The sequence below is a fragment of the Taurulus bubalis genome, assembly GCF_910589615.1.
Source record: "Taurulus bubalis genome assembly, chromosome: 12".
Taxonomy (NCBI): Eukaryota; Metazoa; Chordata; class Actinopteri; order Perciformes; family Cottidae; genus Taurulus; species Taurulus bubalis.
Window position 1 is genome coordinate 14,290,846 of NC_136600.1, and position 20,972 is coordinate 14,311,817.

Consider the following 20,972-nt stretch of genomic DNA (forward strand, 5'->3'; position numbering starts at 1 on the left):
TAATTGAAACCTTTTCTCTCTCTGAACTTCATCTTTCACAAAAATCATGTAGGCATAGACTGATAAATTAACCATAAACAAATGTTATTATTGGTTGGAAAGCAATAGCGCTTAATCTCAGTTCACATATACGAGTATGGAGCGTGCCCTTTGTTTGAACTTTGTTCATCCACATGTTCCATCTGCAGACACCACAGAACTCATCTTACTGAAGAAATTGGAGGTTTTAGAGACACTTGCAGCCAGATTCCTCTTGGCTGCGAATTCACATCTAAACAACTATATATGGCCAAATACAATATCACGCATTTCAAAATGTTCTGAAATTGGAAAATATGTAAATTACTTAGACATTACTTAGCCTAGACACACAGCTGAATGTATTTTCACAACTTTTGCACTGATATTTATTTTCCGTTTATCTATGGTAGTCTCACAGGGTGTATGGCCATCGTGGTATTTAGTGACAGATAGACAATCATACAATCTGAGTTCATTATAACCTGAGTGTCAGAGACACTCGGGTAAAATAGTCTAAATATGCTGTTTTATGCTAACCGCGGTTTCATCAGGTTTTCTTAACATTTTAGTAAACACTATAAATATTACATCTGGTTAATTTATTATCCCGACGTACATCCTCACGTGACACCAACGCCTTTAAACTATCATACTCAGACTACCAGTAATGCCGTCAAATCCAACTGTGTATTCAATAGCAGCGGGATGAGTTTGACACACTTCGTAGTGTTGCTCAGTCTAATTGGCCAAAACAAAAGGGCACGCCAGATGGTACGGGTCTGGTCTAATCTCAGTCAGACCTTGGTATAAGATTAGATCCTGCCAAAGTTTGTGTTTACATTACCAACTTGAAAGAGATCCTGGCCAGTAAGGTTTATCAACTATCCCCAGTAATATCATTAGGTTTGTATTCAATGTGCCAGAATTAGGAAATCCTCTTTCGAATCTTATTGGTTCATTGTGATGTTTCAGTGAAGCTTTGAAGGACTTGCATCAGGCAATTAGCTGCGAATGCACAGAAGTGACTCTCCTGTCTTGTCTGCCTTTTGGAGGATTAGTATAAATACTTTATGTACAAGGGTTCGTGCAGCACTCGGCTTATGATTATTTTATGGTCCTACTATAGTAGGTCCCGATTCTACCAGTAAGGACTTTATCACTGTGAGGAGAGAGTTGAGGAATGCATTTTAAAGCAATGTCAGTTTCAGATCTCAGAATTGGACATCTGTTTATCACTTTAACACATTGCTATAGATGAATAAATGACTGATGATGAAAGGCACTGGAAAGCAATGGAAAGTTGTGTAAATCGTGAGCTGAAATCATTGAGACTAACTCTTTGGCACTCACGACCAAAGCCAATTTACAGCTGATTTTCCTTTCTGCAACCAGCACCTATAGTCTGGAAAACCATTACTAAACCCTTCTGTTGAATGAGACACATTGTAATATCCAATCAGCGAGTGTCACACACTGTCAGAGAGAGATTTGCTCTGAGTGGGCGCAGCCCTCAAAGTCAAAGGGAGGGAATGTTCGGGATGTCGACAATGGTGATCTTTCTCAGCGAGCCTTTGACATTGAAGCGGGTTCCCCCACCCTCTGCTCTCCTCACAGCACAACGAGTGAATTATGAAGCGGTTCACACTGTACTGGCAGTGCCATGCGTACAGATCTGTGGCACTGGAAGGTGAAGATGTGGCTGCTCTTGTGCTGCGATGAGCTGAGATACGCACTGCAGCAGATATTTTCTCTGCTGCAACGAGCTGGCAAGCAGCGCCTCGGTATAAAAGCCAAACTGTTTGCCTCCCAATGCATTTTAACCCCACCAGCCTCTAGCATCTCTGCAATGATCCGTCACCATAATCTTCAATCCACAACCAGTTGCTTTTGTTGCATCAAGTGCTTAAGAGAACTGCGCCTCGCCTCCTTGCAGAGGCTGATTCTTCATGGAGGTTTTACTTTGTAGTTTAAAGAAATATGGTGAGGTGTGTACACAGAGAGAGAGGCAGCTGCAGAAGGCTTCTTTATGCCCTCATTGAATGGCTCAGGGACAACAAGACCATTTCCATATCAAAGTGTGTGGTTTATTGAAGTTGACGTGGGGGCTTTGATGCGATTAGTGTGGCATAAAAGAGACACTTCAGAAGTACTGTATCTGTGCTTTAGGCTGTATTCTGTGGAAAAATCAAGTAATTTAGTTTATTTTCCTCAACACAACGTGGGAATGAGGTGTAGGGATATTTTTTGTTTTCAAAGACAGCTTTTGATGAAAAGTAAACATTACAGCGGTCAACTATAATGTTCATAAAAACACCAAACCGATCAAAAGAGGCTTTTCAAGTCCAAACTGAGACAGACATTTGAAAGAACTCATTTGGCCACCGATCTTTTGGTAAAGTCTTACTCCCTTGACCATGTTTTGTGCCCCATCGTAGCTGCTAAAAAGAGCCAGTGGCTGGAGAAGGAGGAGAAGGCCCGGCAGCTGAGGGAACAGCAGTTGGAAGAGCGCCGCAGGAAGCTCGAGGAACAGCGGATCAAGGCGGAGAAACGGCGGGTCACCCTGGAGGAGAGACAGAAACAGAAATTGGAGAAGAATAAAGTATGTTTTAACAAGAAAAACTGATGTTAGAAAGTAATCCATTCAATATGTGATGGAGTTGTATTGGTGATGACAGTTACACTGACTTTTTTTTTCTCTCATATTGCACTGATACCCTGAGGTGAAATGTTTATGCCTTCCATCTAACTTTCACAGCTGATCAGGGTCACAGTGAGATGAGGGGAGATTTAGGATTTTGCTCGACACCTAAACCAGACTAGGTGCTTGGATCCAGGCTTTTTCAGCACTGCCAACCAGTTCTGTTAATAGACATTCAAATAACTGACATCTGTCCCTGTGTCCTTTCCAGGAACGCTATGAGAAAGCCATCCACAGGTCAACCAAGAAAACGTGGGCAGAAATCCGCCAGCAAAGGTGGTCCTGGGCTGGTGCACTAAGCCAGAACTCCAGCCAGAAAAGTGAGTACGCTGCTCCAATCCGGATACACATCCTCATAAAATATTAACCGAAGAACTCCCCTTTAATCAAAAAAAAAGTTCTGACTCGTATAGCAAATCCTGCTAGAATTAGTGCAACGTACAACTTTTACGGGCGATGGATTCTGTCTGTTGAGGTTTTTATTTGTCATCAGTTTCAGTGCCATTAACCTCCTACAGTCCATTAGAGGAAACTTATGTTGGCATCAGTGTGCCGTTATGCAGCTCACTTCTTTCACTGTAAACAAAAGCAGACCTTAAATCATTATTTCTCCTCCAATGATTGATCTACTACAACTGTCTCATGTCCTTACAGGGGTCTCTTTTTGTCTTTTGAAGGGAGATGATGCACAGATTTGTAAAGAATGAATCATTGATTCAACTTTTTTTCTTCCTATCAATCATTTGGTCAGTAAATGTGGGAAAAAAGTAGAAAAATAGTGAAAGGCTCAGCATCTTAAGTTCCCAAAGCTTAAGATGATGTTTTCAAATTGAATGTTTTTTCTGACCAACAGACCAAAAATCTTCAATTTACAATCGTATAAAACTGAAAAATACACATTTGAGAAGCTGGCACCAGCAAATATTTGTATTTGTATTTGTAGTTATTTGTAGTTTGTACTATTATCCAAATATATATATATATATATATATATATATATATATATATATATATATATATATATATATATATATATATATATTTTTTTTTTTTTAAATATTTTTACAACTGAACCATTTAGTTTAATCTGAAGCATTGCAGCCAGAAATTGGTGAATGATCGCCGGTTGAATTATACCAAAATCGATTTTTAAAATCCAAACTGCAAAATAGATGCCTTCGTTAGGTGTACAGTGTTTTATGCTCACTCCTGGAGCTGGCATATGAAGTCAGGAATACTACCCAAACAGATATCGACAGCACAGGAAGTTTGGTTTTGTTCTATTTTTATCTGCTGTGCCGGGACTGCATCACTCCTCCATCTTAGCACACCATTTCCTCTGATGTGTTGTCCTAGCAAGCTGTTTCTCTTTAACGTTACATCAGGGTCATTAGCCCCTGATCATGACCAGACTGTATTGATTGCACAAAGTGAAGATGTATTCAGCTGCTTTATTGCATCAGTTGCAGTAAGCAGGGTTGGTTGCGTAATAATGTGATACTGAACAAACTATCTTTTAATGGTTGCAGTGGGATGGATGCTTCTGTCCCCTCTGTGCCATCCTCTCGATTTGAAGCTCTAAAAAGTTCTATCTGATGTCCTGTAATGGCTTCTGCCATATGCCAAGGGAATTATTGACTCTAATCAATCTCTCCTTACTCTCCCTTCCCGCCTCCCTCACAAGCCTGTCGTCTGATATGATTATGAAGGTAAACAAGCCTAAACAGACTGCAGTGGAGTGGCTGAGAGTTTGGGATGTTTAGGAAATGCTCCAAAGATTCTTGGCTTCGTTCAAAAGAGCAAACTGCCTCTTTGTAACAGACCAGGCCTGCTGTAATACTGTACCTCCATTACGGGAATGCTCTCTGAATCATGTCTGATGGCATTTGGGAAAAGAGCAGAGTGTTCATTTGATTGCAGTGTATTAACGGGATATATACTTGGGATAGTGCCTGTTCTCTTCACCAAACATGAAATGGAAATATGTTTCTCAGCAGCCTCTTTCCATCACATGCTTGGTTGTTATGGTTATCTTTTCCTGTTCAGTGCTTGTTGTTAGCTTTTAAAAGGTCCTTTAGTGTGGTTGACTTTTGGAATCTGTGTTGTTGTGAAGAATGCATGTTTATCTTCTGGAAATTGAGAAGAAGTCTACTCATTTCAAGTTATTTTCTCTTTTAGCTCAATGCAGGTGAATGTTCTCTTATGGACAGTTTGCAGCAAGGATACACAAAGACACACAACACCCTTAACACTTACGGACAGCAACAACAAACAGGACGTGGTTTACTGAGTGGTTCCTAACGAGATTCTGGAAGATAAACAATCTAAGTAGTCTGTGCAAATGAGCAGGATACTGACGAGTTTAAAAGGCCACTATCTGCCGTTTAACATGAGGACGGCAGCAGGGACACATTACATCTCTTGGTCCTCATAACGGGCGCTTTTAAAACAACGACCTGATGGGAACAGTTCAAACTCTGACCGAAGGGGTTGGTCCTGGCTCTCTAGAAGGGAAGTGACCTTCCTAAGTACCTGCTCGTTACACACGACTTTAGGCTGGACATGACTCCTACCTGAGACCTTACTCTCCACTTTGATGAGGTTACTTTGCCCTTATTGTTGGCCAATGTCAAGTTCCCATGCCAAGCTAAGCTAATGCAGGACATTAAAACTGATTCAATAAAACTGATTCCCCTGTCAGGGGAAAATAAATATACTTTGGAATTTAGTTTGGTGTGCTCACAGCATTAACAATGTCATGTAAAATATTCATTAGAAACATGTTTTTTTCTGAAATGTTCCAGAGGAACAGGGACACAATGTTGCTGGTGAACGTTTTCATTTTCCGACGTTGTAAGCACCACAAATTAAACTAGATTCACCTCAGTTGCATTTAAGCGGTGGCAGAAATCTCAGAGACAAAAATCTTGTTTTTATTGTCATCATAGCTATTGTTAAAGGTTCAATATAAATAACGACTATAATTTATTATTAAAATATATCACAGGTGGTAAATCAGAATATAGTCGTTTTTCTAATTTCACGTTTGGAGACATTCAGAAAGATGAAATATAAGTTCTCCCATGTTTCGTGCCATAGATGTCTGACGACGCACCTAAAGGCCAGATGAAGTGAACATCTGGTGCACTGTGTTTGTGTGTGTACTTTAAAGCAGTGGAAGTTATTAAACACATGGCCAGCGTGCAGGAATGTGCTTTAATGCCAGTCGCTCATATTACAAGTGCGGTACTGTACTGTTGCCTTTGCAGTGCGTGGGTGTGTGTCTGTAGAGGCATCATTCGAGCGCACCACATGACGTCACGGAAGTTCCCCCTCTAACTAACGCTCAACCATGTGACCTGTGTGAACATCTGTGTGGCGCTCTCTTGGCTTCTTAGGCAGATGCTCTGTGTCAACGGTCAACCTGCCCAAACACGTGGACTCTGTTATAAACAAGCGACTGTCCAAGTCCTCTGCTACGCTCTGGAACTCCCCCAGCAGAAGTAAGGCAACATCTGGAATGCCCCCTCCTCCTCCTCCCGTTTTAAATGTGTCCATCACTCTGCCACGCCAACACCTGCGAACCCGTTCATCATTGTGCTCCTCCCCTTCATGATTTCAGTCCCACTCTTTTGCTTGATGGTTGCCAGCTGACCCATTTCTATCTTCCAAAACCACTTTGAGTTATTTTTGTTAACTCTCCAGAATTTGGGTTGGGTTTTTGTTCTGCATGCTCATATTTTAATATGGGTTATGTGCTGTGTTCACATTTTGTTGTGCTGTCTTTGTACTACCCTTTTGTTGGTTCATCGTGTGGTGACGGTCATTTCATGTGTTTGCACAGTCAAAGATCCTTTTTGTGCTCATTTTCAACATACTGGATACGGGATGTCTTTTTTTTTAAATATTGTCTTGAATGGGTTATTGGTTGATGATCTGGAGGTGGGTGTGATTTCTAAATGACCAATATTTCTTTGAATCATCTTTTGTTTCTTTCAATCAAGCTTTTTTTCATGCTGCGGGGTTGAGCAGCCTCACGTTAACCAGGTCACGGTGTACTCCTGCAAAAAAGGAGAAACTTCAGGGCTTGAAAAATGTAAAGTTAGTGAGTCAGCATTTTTCAGGAGATAATGTATTCGTAAAACTCCCCGGAGCAGATACTTGTTCCTCTGTGCTTCAGCCACTCTATTCCTGTTGTCGGTCTCCTCTCCACCTGAACACTTATAATACACCATGTCTGTGGACATTCACTGCAACGTCGTCTTCATCCTGCACCTTAAAGCCAGAGAAGGATGTTTTGCCCCCAAATAAATAGTGATGAGTTTTCACTCTTCTCTGGCTCTGTGGTTATAAATAACTGACTCACTGTCTAGACAAGCATTCAAATAAGTCTCTTTCTCTTGGGCGGTACCACCACAGCCCAAAGTTATAGTAGACACATTTACTGAGCTGATTTGCTTTCTCTTCTAATCTCTTTGGGTGGCACTGAGGTGTCTTATTGGGGCTTTGTGTATTTGATCGGGTCTTTATGGCTTGTAGACATACTGCTACAAGAACCATAACTTAAATACCTCTTTCTTTTCACTTACCTTTGGTGACATATTTTAGACTTTTAAAGCTGAACTCTGCAAAGCTTGATTTCAAATGGGCTTCAGTTCCTTTAATACTTCAGGCTTGACTACTGTTTGGGGGTGATAAACTCAGCAGAGTTCTGGTTCAACTGAGGACATCAATTGAGGACGCATGTTTTTATCAATCTGTTCTTCCAACCTGCAGCCCGTAGCCTTGCACTGAGCCCATGGGAGAGCAGTATAGTCGACCGGCTGATGACGCCAACGCTGTCTTTCCTCGCCAGGAGCCGCAGTGCTGCCAGTGTCCTCACCAACGGCAAAGATGGTAGTAAGTTGGGGGAAAAAAAGAACATATCTCAATTTAATATCTAAATACATTAGATTACGCTGCTGTATGAATGTCGGCGAGCTTTAATTGTACGTCGCTTTTCTGCACAGACTCTCATCTCTGCCCCCGTTCGGCCTCAGCCAGTCCCCTCACCTTGTGCGCCCACCAGCCTCACCACCGATGCTCCGACCGCTGGAGAGTGACGTCCAGCACACCCGACATCACCCAGCGCCAACACAGACGGAGCTCCACACCCGTAAGTCTGCCCAATTAGGAGAACCACAGGGTAAAAGCTATCTGACGGTCAAGTGAGAGTTACAACACCGCGACTCTCTGACTAATAAGTAAGCCGTTTTCCAGAATAAAAGCGGCGCTAAACAGCCATAAAATAAATAACAGCTGGTTTTGTTCCATGAGAGGGGATACCATTCACCTGTACCTGAGTCACATGCTGGATTGTGTTGGTCAAAAGAGCAAAACATAGTGCCTGACCAGACTCTTTTCCTGTATTTTATGTAATATTATATAATATTTAACAACCTAGAGTGTATCTTGTCTTATTTATCAGATTTGAATGTTATCTTTGAATGGCACATGATAAGATTTAACTGTCTTAACCGTTTTCATCTTTTTGTCAAACAGATGGATAAAAACAAGAAAGAAAAGAAAGACAAGGAACGGGAAAATGAGAAGGAGAAGAGTGCCCTCAGTAAAGAGAAGGTGCTGAAGAAGAGACAGTCTCTACCCAGTATGAGACACCGGCCAGATCCAAGGTAAAACTGTTTATTTGTACTTTTTTTTGTTAGATTTTAAACTGAACTGAAAGTAAAATAAATGAATAAATAAATGTCCGTTAACAAATGTTTTCCTTTATGTGTGTCATATTCACCACCATAACCTGGTTACAGATTTCATCTAGCAGATCTCTAATTCTGATAATAAATAGTCTGTTTACACATTCAACAAAGCCTATGGTCCATTACCACTGCTGCTAGGAAATCACCTTTTTCCCCATTTGTCACGATTCAGTCATTTTTAAATGAGCTGACATGAGCTGCAGTTATCACCGTCTCAGTTGATTTAATGTTGCTCTCAATATCCCACTCTATTCAATACTAAAAATAACAATGGAGAATTATGTTTTTAGGCCTGCTACATTAATTTCATAACTAATTAATTTGTTAATTATGTTTATACAGAAGTTAATCATTTAGAACAAATAATAAGCCAGTGCCCAATAGCAAAGGCTATTCATTTTACAATAACAACAGAGAATTTCACAGTTAATTATAACAATTATTTTTTTTTTTTTCTTAAATGTAAGGATTTGCTGCCCCTGTTTGTGTTTTGTCCAATTATCTCAGACTTTTGGACTGCTGCTTGAAAAAACAATCCAGACATTTGATTAAGATTCCAATTTAGATTCAGGTGCTTTGATGTTTGTACAGATTATATAAGACACTAAAACCATATTGTAAACCAGGTCAACCATACAAATCCCTGACCCACAGCTTGTTTGTGGCCAACAGCTGGGTTAGGCAGAGAGACCATGTTTATGTCTGCATTGTAATGACTGCAAATTCATGCACTGTTTGAGTCCAGACATGAAAGATCCCGAGACCAGCGGTCATTTCCTCTCGTATCCGCAGGCCACTGAAGTAAATGACATCTATGACAGATGGGATGGAATAGGATGCAAAAAGTTCCTTTGATTCATCAAAAAGACAACAAAGAGCTTGGTAAAGATGTCCGTGCCAGAGGGCAAGAGGAAATAAAATGTCTTCTTCAGCATAATGGAGGTTCCCCCTTCAAGTGTTGCTTCCTCTGTGTATAGTTGGGGATGCTGACTGAAGGGTGATGCAATGTTTGAGTGCGTTGTCTGCTATGAACCTGTTTGCTAATGTCCGGTTTCTTTAAACTGGACATTAGCAAAACATTTTAGCCCACGTCTAAAACAATGATTGTTGCTAAATTTCCCATTTGTCTTATATTTTACCTGTGTATTTTCCTGTTTTACAGTCCGAGTCCTTTATCAAGACAACGGCCGTCATCCCCGGCTACGCCAAAAGGTAGAACTGCCTCCCCCAGCCCTGCTGCCTCCCCCAAGCCTCCATCCGCTCGTGGAAGCCCGTTAACCCCTAAAGGACGACCAAAAAGAGCCCGGACCCCTGCCAGGATAGAGCACCGCACCTCCTCCCCCAGCACCCTCGAAAGAGTGAAGGAGCCTCGGAGGCCCGCAACTCCCGAACAGAGAAAGAGTGAGAACAAGAACACGTTTAACTTGATTTAGATCCTGTACGATAACTCTAGGTGTAAGAAACATTTCCTTCTCAGTGAGTCGTAATTTAGGATGGTTCAGGTATTTAGTCAAGTGAAACAGAAAAAAAAGAAGTTATATTTGTTCCCAATTCTTTTTATAGTGACAACACCCATTCCTTACCAGCAGTGATAATGTTAATTAGAATTAGATTTTTTTTTTCTAGAGCATTAGCAATGTAAATTGCTTTACCTTGGGTTAGGTCCAGTTACAATCTCATATCACGAGCTTCATCAGCGACGGAGTTTGATCAGTCGACATTGCCTGACCTATGTTGGAGAAGACCATAAAAGGGGTTGAAAGCTTTGGTACAAGCAAGCGGACCTTGATTACAGATTATTATTATTTTGTAGATTAGTATACTGCAATATAATCCTAACTTTGTTGAAATGTGTCATCTCCACAGTGATCAGCTGTCCTATTTGTTTTATCATACAGTATATCTGGATTTTTGGTAGCTTCCCTCCACGTGTGTATCATACTGTATTTAATGTGTCTTCACTGTTTGGTTTAGCTTCTTCCTGTTACTGGCCAGACAAATAGTTTAATGGAACAAGTGAAAAAGCCCCAGGAAAACCAGTATCGTGAGGCTTAATTAGCCCTGAAAACAAAGGCAATGCACTGAGTGAGCCACAGACAGCCCCACAGTCTGTGTCTTGTCACACACAGCACTAAGAGGCTTCACTAATCAGCCTTGATTACGCAATTACCAAGTTCTTAGACTGTGCTATGGTTGTATGGTTGTGACAGTGAAAAGAAAAGGCTGCGGTTGAATGTGTTATTAATAATGATTGATCGCAACACTTTAAGAGTCATTACTTGTAGGGAAGCATTAATTATCACACCAACGATCTCTGTCAAGTCACACAGCACAAGATATGTGTGTTATTGTCCCTTCTGTAACCCTCATTTCTCTTGTCTTAGGTTCCGCCGTGGTTCCGACCATCGCAGTTGCCCCGCCCCATCCCTCGAAAACAACCACCGCAGCCTCCCCCTCACCTGAGCCGGTCCATTCGGCTCCTTCTGTTCCTGCGTCGTCACCGACACCGTCTCCATCAGCCAAGCCCATGGCGGGCACCAACAACCCAGAGGAGGCGGCTCGCATCCTGACAGAGAACCGCCGACAGGCCCGGGAGCAGAGGGAGAGGGACGAGCAGGAGCGCCGCGAACAGGAGGAGAAGGAGAGGTCAGAGGGGTTTAATGTGCCTCAAAACACAGCCGGAGATGGTCGGCCTAGTGTTGATCTCGCATAGTCATAGATCTGTCAAGTTCTTTCACTCGGCATGAGAACAAAAGTATTCTTAAACACGCCTGTTCTTTGCTGAATGACAGTTGTTCCCCAGCTGTGTTCCCACGTATGGGTTTGGTTTTTTAACTACTTGTTACCCCAGACAACCATCTCAAGAGTAGTTAATTTGCATTGTTACCCTCAGACATATAACATTTGAACTAATGCTGAAGTATAGAACACATTTTTTTTAAGTGAGGATTTATTGGTTTAGAATATGCTGCAAAACAAACCTCACCGTGGCCAATTAGCTATTTCCCATGTAATTAATACAAAAAGGCATTAGTAGAACTAAACAGGAAGGCTCCATGCACCAACGCAGTACATGTATGTGTTAATGAGACATCACTCAACCCTGGCCGTGATGTGTGAAAGTATTAAGAATTGGATAGCCTGTTGGCTGATCGTAACCACAGCAAGTCGCTATTTACAGCTTGGAAATTGATGTGATCGCTTGTTGGCACTCATACTTCCAATTGTTTCCATCTCCGTAAATAGTTTGGTTTCCTGTTGCTTGTGCGTCAATGTCAACTCAGCAGAGACAGTGTAAACTAAAGATGAAATGTCCCGTCGATAGAATAATGTACCTTTTTATATTGTTTACGTCATTAATTTGGGGTGAACACTTACCCTTAGCCTCATGCCCAAACTCTTTAGGATCCTGAGAGAGGAGCGAATAGCTCGGGAGGCAGAGGAAAGGCAACTTAGGGAGGAGGAGGCGCGTTCCATGGCCGAGGAGCAGAGGAGGAGGGACGAAGCCCAGCGTCTGCAGGACGAGAAGGAGGCCGAGGAGAGAGCCCAAGCCGAGCAGGAGGAGAACCTGCGCCTGCAAAAACAGGTATATTGACTGTAAATGCTGTCTATGTCAAAAGACGTGGTTGGTGAGGTTGCAGTGGAACGCTTTGGTCAGTCAGATAAGGATGAAAGGAACTTGCAAGTACTTAAATCTCATAGCAGGGATATGTTCCATTATGCACCACTGTGGAAGTTATGACCACCTTTCAAGTGAAGGTTAAAACCTGCATGCACTCCTCACACCATTCCCAGGCCACAAACATCACTTGTTTATTGTCTCAGCTCAGTGGCTCACGTCGTTGACCTTCTTAATAACAGGCAGATCCAGAAGCATAGTGCAGTATGTTCTACGTCAGTGGGATGTTGTTGTTGAATCCAAACTGGTGAGCCGGTAGCTAGAATGAATGAGTCCTTTTTCCTTTTCAGTTGGTCAAATAACCATTGCGCAATATTGACTCTTGAAATCTGTGTTTGTCGATGTTGTCAGGGAGAAGCGGATTAAAATAATAATGATGCTTGATTAGTAGAAAGAGGACATGTGGCTGTTCATTCCAGTATTTGTTTATCCTGTCAACCTGTAATATGATCAGCTGCCCATTGTCTACTCTGCAGATGCTTGATTATGCTTTGCCACCCCCTTGTGGTCTTTTAGAGAAATGGCATTTGTGGTTAAACATGATACAATAAAATTATCCAAAGGTTCAAGTATTGTATTTCACTTTGATTGGTCCTCACTCGGCTGTTTTGTGTTGAAAATAGATCTTGTTGGCTCAAAGGTACAGGAAAGTATTCATTGTCTGGCTGTAAACAATAATTGCAGAGAGCAACCACACCCTTGTTATGTAAAAGCCATGTTATTTTGGCTGAGTTTCTTTTCTTTCTTTTTTCTTTCTGCCGGCATGAAAATGATGGTTGGATTCTCGCCTGTGTGTTTCAGAAGGAAGAGGCTGAGGCGAAAGCCCGGGAGGAGGCGGAGAAGCAGCGTCTGGAGAGGGAGAAACACTTCCTGAAGGAGGAGCAGGAGAGGCTGGAGAGGAAAAGGGTAGGGCAATGCATCCATCCTCCCATCACTTCTGCTTTCAGCCAGGTTTTAAAGTCACCCAAAACGGAAATACAAATCTTTTTAAAATAATAAATAAATACTAATCATTTCCCAAAAATCCGTAGCTAGATGTTTTGGGAAAAAAACTGCCTTAAAGAATATATAAATAGGTTGATTGCTTTAAAAAGACCACGCTCTGCTCTCAACTGCATATATCCCCCTCAGTGGAGGTATTATATTCTATATTATGTTCAAGGTGGTCTGCCTTTTGACATGACAAAAGCAGGCTTCAGGGTTGAGTTCCTGAAACCAAGATGAATGATGTTTTTGGCTTATCCTGGATTGGATGTCTGCATGCCAGTATTTAATGGGGCTTAGACTGTGTGTCGAGCATGAAGCTATATATAAACACTAATAATAATGGAGACCTCCCTGTGCCAGTCATCTGTGTGGAGCTGTGCAGATCTTTTTCACATGTATGCGTGTGTTCTGTGTCCATGGTCATCTACTCAAGTATGTCACCCACATCTCCAGTAAGCTCACGCTTCTGTGTGCAAGCTACGCCTTTCTTTCCCCCCTCCTCACCTTATCGAGGCTGGCTCGGCCAGCCCAAGCCTGCTGGAACCATGCTGGAATTAGCCCACAAGAACAGCATGTCCTCTGCCCCAGAGACTCACTGCTTGCTTACACTGTAGAACTCACTGTTACCGACTGTGACTTCTAACAAAGCTGACCGGCCTACTTTAGTTGTCGCCTTAACAAAGAGAGGTTTGTGATCGGTGAGCACAGGTGGTGCACAGGTGGTTCGAAATATCCTAAAGACACATTTTAGACAAAAAAGAATCTTCAGTCCTGAGGCAGAAGTTCTGCAGCAAAACTAGATGCCAAAGCCATGCGTGTGTGAGCTGCCCATGAATAGTCTTGGATCTTAAAAATGCTTCACTTTTATGAATGGCAGCTGGAGTTATGGTCTTTCTGTCCCAGACTAGCAGTGTCCTCAGATAAAGTTTGCATCGGTCTTTTGTGAATGCAAATTAGCCACATATACCATGGGTTGTACACACGCAGAGTATAGTGACCTCTATCCTACAGTTCATTGTCTGACCATCCTTCGCTGTTGAATACACAAGTTATGCTCCATCATTATTTTTTATTATTACAACTCTCCGGCTGGAGTGCCAAATGGCCTTAGACACAAGAGACAGGAACATCTTTCCACCGGTGAAGAGGAGCAACGAACAGCACAATGTAAAAGTGAAACAGTGTGACACGGTGTCTCAGTCTAGCCCACTAAACCTAACCCAATTTGTAACATCAAGAAAGCTTTATTTCTTAAATTTGTTGTGGCATTTTCCTTTGTCTTATCCCTGACTTTCTTTTCTCAGCGTCTGGACGAGATCATGAAGAGGACACGCAAGACGGATGGAGGAGACAAGGTGCATTTGCTGTTCCGTATGAAACCAAAACAACAGGCGGAAACTTGACTTCACAATAACAATGACTGTAATTATCTCCCATCTTCACAGAAAGAGACAAAGTCCTCCCCTCTCGCAAACGTCAATGACAAAGAGGCAGAGAGCAGCAAAGGTAAGCAGAACATCAGTCTGCCTTTTAGTCTGATCCCCCATTCATGTGTTATCTGTGAAGGGATTTAAAACATACTTTGTAGCCAGAATCCACTTTAATTTCCTACTCAACGCTTCAATTTGCAAATCCACATCAACTACAAAGTCGATTTTTTGATGGTGTATTGACTCATCCCACCTTTAGGCTAATACTTGTTGACCCATACATGCACCATCTCTCCACTGCTTCTTTTACCTCTTCCATATGGTAGAATAAACAGTTACAGGTATTTTATTGTTCTTTTTTCCCCTTATTTCCCATGTGAGTCATCCTCACACCAGAGCCTTTTGTATAAAAGGGTTATTAGATTATATCTCCGCCTCATATCCTGCACAGCTGCTGTCTGAGTTCTTCTTCTGAGTACAATAGGACCCATGTGTGCTTGCTTGTTGTCCAAGCTGTGGGACTGAGGGACTTAGAGTGGAAGAGTGGGCTCATAGCAAAAGCCTGCTTACTTTAGAAACAAGTAATAATATGAAGACACATGTGATGTTGCAAAGGCCTTACCAAAATCCACTCTTCCTACAACTTAATTCATCCATCCATTATCTGTGGCCGCTTATCCGATTAAGGCTTGCGGGGGGCCTGGAGCCGAACCCAGCTGACACAGGGCGAAGTCCGGGTACACGCTGGACGGGTCGCCAGGCGATGAAAGGGCTGGCAGAGAGACGACATCTAATTCAAGTCAATTTTATTTACAGTACATTGCCAAGTATCATGAATCACTTATTTGGCCCAGAGGGCTTTACAATCTGAACAGCATACAACACCTTCTGTCCTTAGACCCTCGCACCGGATGAGGAAAAGCTCAACCAAAGAAAACAACATTGTAACAGGGGGGAAGAAATGGAAGAAACCTCAGGGAGTTTAGCTGAGAGGAGACCCCTTGTCCATGAACATTCTGTTACCACAACGATATTAAGAAGCATATAACTTGCACAACCTCCTTGTCCACGTCACGTTCAGTAGATGAGTAAGATGAAGGGGATCAATGTGGTCTGTAAGATATGCCGTTTCAATTTTCCCCAATGCAGGAAGACATTAGCAAGCCACTTATGTGGTCGCAGGCCTGGCAGGCATGCCTCCATTCTAGTCAGGGGTGTGGAAATCTGTCTCAACCACAGCCAAGTACTCAGCAAAGCAGAGTTGGGGGGACTCTGGGCTACACAGGAAAAATGGCCCTGGAAAATTTGGCATCCCTTTCTTGCCTATTTAAGTTTGCCTCACGCAGAGTGGTGTTGGATGTTGAATGTGTGTGATCATGTTGGTGTGCATTGTTTACCACACTGGATAAGTAACTGTTTTACTTTGTTTCCTCTAGCATCTGCTGATTATCAGCCAAAGCCAGAGATCAACCTGTCCAATAACAAGCAAGAAAATGGACAGACCAGCGTCAAAGAAAGGTAAATGTGCTCATTTGATGCAAGACCACCGTGAATCGTATAAAACGTGTGTGCCAGAAAGAAAATTCACCCATCCAGCCTGCTGGAGGTTTGCACTTGTAAACTTCAACTCTCTCCCAGTATTACAATTGTTTACTGAGGACCGGAATCGAGGGGCTTCTTGTGTTTTCCGTTGGATTCTTGAAACGCTTACACTTTGTATTTGAATACGCTTCTTGGGGTATATTTGAAAAGACTCCCGCAATTGGGCAGCGATGGAATGACTCATATGTTGCATGAGTCACTCTGACCCATCATAACTAAAACCATATTCTGCTATGTGTCTACCCTCTTCAGCAGCCCCTCAGTCCCAGTGGTCAATGGCATCCAGCCCACGAGACATGAAAACGGTCTAACCACTAAAGAAGACATTGCCCACTTTGGAGATGTCATCCATCTCGCAAATCACGGCAACACCACCAACGGAGCACGGGATAAGTCCGAGACCAGCATGGCCACCGAGCCGATCCTCACGTTTGAAAGTGAGGAGTCCTTCATGAAAAAGGCAGGCCCCATGAAGCCTCAGCATGTTGCAGGTACAGAGTTACAAACGGCTTTGCAACATGTATCAAACATAATGTCAAAGACTTAGACTTTAAAGTCTCTAAAGTAAGCTAAAAGGTATCAATGAAAATATAAACGGAGACGAAGAAAGGAAGGATAAAAACTATGAAAGACAATCGTACGAACTTGGCTACTGATGTTCCACAACTGGTGATCATGTGCAGAAAAGGTCTGTCCATCCTGTGTTATGAGGATTCTCACTTTTCATTAAGACTGGAAGCAGGTGGACTTCACCTCCGACCCATTCTTGAGAACATAATTTCTTAGGAGCACTTTGATGGAATTTCTTCAAATTTGGCACAAATATCCACCTGGACTAAACAATTAACTGATTAGGTTTCGGAGGTCAGTGTCACTGTGACCCCACGTCCGTCCCATTCTCGTCAACGCTATATCTCAGGAATGCCTTGAGCGATTTACGATTAGAATTTGGTTGTCAAAGTTCACCGTAATCTCACAAAACAAGATTTGGGCCATAATTCATAATGATAATTTAACACTAATGTAAGAAAAAAATTATGAAGTGATGATATTTTGATCATATAGACAAGCATGGATGAACTATTATTATACAACCGTGAAGCGGTATTTGTAGTTTAATATTAAGATGTGAGGTCTTAATTAATATTGTTTATAGATGTTGGTCAGATGATTATTTTTTGGGCAGAGCAGAGTAAGCTATTTCCAGTCTTCATGCTGAGCTAAGATGCTGCTCGCCGTAGCTTAATATTTGAGAGTGCTGTCATCGAACCTTACTTTCTGCCAAAAAGGCTAATTTCCCTAAAAGTGTATAAATATATATATATATATATATATATATATATATATATATATATATATATATATATATATATATATATATCTCAAAATGTATTCTAAAACTCAAAGCCAACCAGTTCAGAGAGGCTAGAGAATAGATGTACGATGACCTTGTTTCATGTTAACAGTTAAAGGTCGTGTGGTAGTGTTTTAGATGAACTCGAGGAACATTATCTTCCAACTGAGCCGTGAGTAAAGTGCTTTAAATCGTCTCGAAGGAAATGAAGGCGTCAAGGTCAGTATTGCTTACGAATGCTGTAGGCTGTAGTCCAAGGTTTGAGACGTGACAAAATAATGCTTCATTGATCCACAGAGGACAAAATTAATTAAAAAACTGATTTAAAATCAAAGATTTCTACAAAGACAGTATCCTATTTATTAGTATCCTAACAACCAGATTTTGAGTTGAAGGATCTCGGTTAGCCAAGAATAAAGCAATCTGTCCCTCAAAAAAAGTAGCAGCAGGCAGAGCCATGGATCATTTACAAGAAGCTTGTGTGCTTATTTGCACTGAGCTGACTTTACACTTGGCTAGGTTTACGTTACCCAATAAAGTCTGCTGTACAAGGCCCCATAGTTAGTGCTGTTGTGTTTGTCACGGAGCGACAACCAACCCCAACTTGTACTCCATAGGTCATCTCTCTAGTGAGAGTGAGTACCCCCTGAGGAGAGGATGGTGTGGCACTGAGACTCCATTTACACTCTCAAAGGGGTGGAGATGAGATATGGAAGAAATAGTGAAGGGAAGGGGGAAGATGAATGAGGGTATCTGTATACTGATGACAGCTTTTATTCAGCAGCTCCACTGACTTGGGCCTGCACCCAGAGAAGAATTCCTAGAATAGCCGAGGCGATGAGGAGACCCTATCCACAAGTCCTTCACTGCGAAAGGGCTAGAAACAAGACCCTGTGGCAATTAAGCAGCGTATCACTCCTCGCCCAGCCGCAACGTCAGCAGCGCCCTACAGCTAGATCTTAATCCTCACCTGTTAGCCTGAAGACAAGCCAGCAGTCAGAGATACCAAGTAAAGCAAGCGGAGGAAGAAGCTCACTGACATCTTTTCCTGAAATCACTTGACTTCCTCCGTCTTGCACCTCTCGGCTTTAACTCAGTCGTACAAAGAGTGAACATTCTCTCTTCTCATTTTCACTCCTGTAAATCAGGATACTGGAGATGCCTCGACCTGGCGGGACATTTATGATACAGATTTATTGATATTAAACGTAAACCTCATGGTCGTGAATTTATTTTGAGGCACGCTTCGAGGGTTTATTTGAATGTCCATACTTGTTGAGAGAATGGCCGTTCTCGGCCTATTCAATTGCAAACTTATTTCACATGTTGGCCTCAATAGCTTTCACAAGAGACCTTTCCATTACCCTCATGTAAACAAGGCGGTTTATGTTATTGGGCTCATGCCCTCTGAAACATCCTGCATTTAGTATGTCAACAGGTCAGAGGTTTACGGACCATGTCATTACTCCTATCAAAAGTGAGTGACTCCGTTTTGTCTATTGGCGCGTGTTGATTAATGCTCAGCGGCTGCTGACCCTTTGCCCTCTGCTCTGTGCCTCCCTCACAGAGGTCCTGTGACATGTTCCAGCGTTGAAGTGCTTGTCGCCTGGGCCACGGAGCTTTCCCGAGAACCTGCCAGCGCATGAATGGGGAGCCTTGTGAACTTTGCCAACCCTTTTTTTGTTTTTGTTTCAAAGCCCCTAAAAGCAAACATACTGCTCTCTGAAGAGTAAGCGGGCTACAGACAGATGACGATGATCCAGCATCAGGACACAAAAGCAAAAGACAACGGGGATGAAAGGTGTTGCTGCATGCAACACAGGTGTGTCAGTGTTAACATTCGTAAAAGATCTTTGTGGCATAGATTCCATGCACCTTAATACTCAATAGTATCATCCTTTGTACATTACAGTGCAGCAGAGTAATTATTACCATAAGCTGTCAATGTTTTTTTTTTCTTTTTTTTCTTGAGTTATTTAACTGAAAGATAAATATAAAAGACTGGGTACATTTTTGTGAATAATGTAAATTAACTTTGTGTGATGGACAAAGGAGGTCTGTGGTTTAAAGTTTTATGAAAGGGAGTCATTTTATGTTACTCTGCTCTGAGTAGACCCTCTAAGTAAAACCCAGGTATTATACATCCTGGTCTGTATAAAGCTACCTGTAACAGTTTTTGTAAAGTTAAATAGAGAAATCTGGATGCAACAGCTTCTTACTGTATGTGCAAATCTCGGCTATGATGATTGTACGCAGAACTGGATGTAATAATAAGTGTGCAACTTCACAAATAAGAACCCACGGGTCATTTAAGGTAAAATCCCTAGAAACTGGGATTTACTCCACTATTAAACAGTTAATACTGTTTTCTTCTCTCATATGCATTGAGATTACATGGACTCATATGTATCTGAAATGCTGGTGCGTGTATATGCTATAATTATTTTGATGTGCGTTACTACAACGTCAGTGGGAGCTTCTTAAGTCTTATTAAAGGCAAGCTGTCCAGTCTGCTGTCTCGTCATCTATTTGTCTTGATTAACAGTGCGTTTGATGAGCATGCAGGAAGAAAGAAAATTATACAGATGTTCTCAATTAAGTGTTGAATCTCACTGTCTTTTTGTGGTTCATTCATCTAAAACGGGTATAGGAATTGCTCATCATTTCTGATTAATTTGACAGTGTTGGAATGACACATTTTGACTTTTGAAGGGAAATACCCACTCCCACTGAAAGTCGCGAAAGACGATGTGCCCGCTAACCATAGGAAAGCAAATATGGAGATGGTACCAGAAGGCCTTACAGTTGATGTGCAAGGCATGCGAGTTGGCTCAGCTGTCCATTTCAGTTTGGGTCTCCTTTTACAAAATCCCCTCAGGGGGTACATGCCATTTTAACTGCTGCCCATGTCTCTATAGAGTGGTGGCCAGCAGGAGGCCTGGCACACTGTTTCAAGACAGCTGAAGTGCATTACAAACACAATTTATGTCCCCTTCTATCAATTGCTGAGACATACCACACTGATCATCATGTTGAAGTTATGTGATTTAAATGACTTATTGCCGCTTGCGAAATGTAACTGTGGTTAACTGTGTGATGCACAGACAACCACTTAACTTCCCGTGGGCTACATACGATTCGATCACCATGCAGCGGAAAGCTCTGAGCAATGCTTGCAAATTCTGCTTGAACTACCTACCTTAGAGGGAAACATTTTTCATCAAGACTAAACAGAAACCTGAAAGTGGAAAACCAGAAAAAGGCTTTATCATCAGATTCGTCATTGAGGAGACGCATCATGTGAGGAAAAGTAAGTGAGAACCGCGTTTGTTTTAAAGCTATCAACACAATGATTCAAGGTTGTTTTCACTGGAAACAGAATTATTCTTATAATGTGTTTATTTCTACAAATGATCCCTTAATCATTCAAATGCTGGGGAAAAAA

General features: G+C 41.9%; 1 protein-coding gene across 1 annotated transcript in view; it reads left to right on the plus strand.

The window, feature by feature from the left end:
- The window catches only part of map7d1a (MAP7 domain containing 1a), a 37,955-nt gene extending 17,917 nt beyond the window's left edge, over positions 1-20,038 (plus strand). The window contains exons 5-19 of the mRNA XM_079227036.1: positions 2,457-2,620; positions 2,931-3,039; positions 6,118-6,222; positions 7,496-7,618; positions 7,729-7,874; positions 8,261-8,391; positions 9,638-9,876; positions 10,860-11,121; positions 11,881-12,061; positions 12,956-13,060; positions 14,446-14,496; positions 14,587-14,647; positions 16,008-16,089; positions 16,426-16,664; positions 19,095-20,038. Of these exons, the coding sequence (XP_079083162.1) occupies positions 2,457-2,620; positions 2,931-3,039; positions 6,118-6,222; positions 7,496-7,618; positions 7,729-7,874; positions 8,261-8,391; positions 9,638-9,876; positions 10,860-11,121; positions 11,881-12,061; positions 12,956-13,060; positions 14,446-14,496; positions 14,587-14,647; positions 16,008-16,089; positions 16,426-16,664; positions 19,095-19,105 (2,009 nt within the window). The 3' untranslated portion in view covers positions 19,106-20,038. The remainder of the gene's footprint in view (positions 1-2,456; positions 2,621-2,930; positions 3,040-6,117; positions 6,223-7,495; positions 7,619-7,728; positions 7,875-8,260; positions 8,392-9,637; positions 9,877-10,859; positions 11,122-11,880; positions 12,062-12,955; positions 13,061-14,445; positions 14,497-14,586; positions 14,648-16,007; positions 16,090-16,425; positions 16,665-19,094) is intronic.
- The last annotated feature ends 934 nt before the right edge of the window (positions 20,039-20,972 follow it).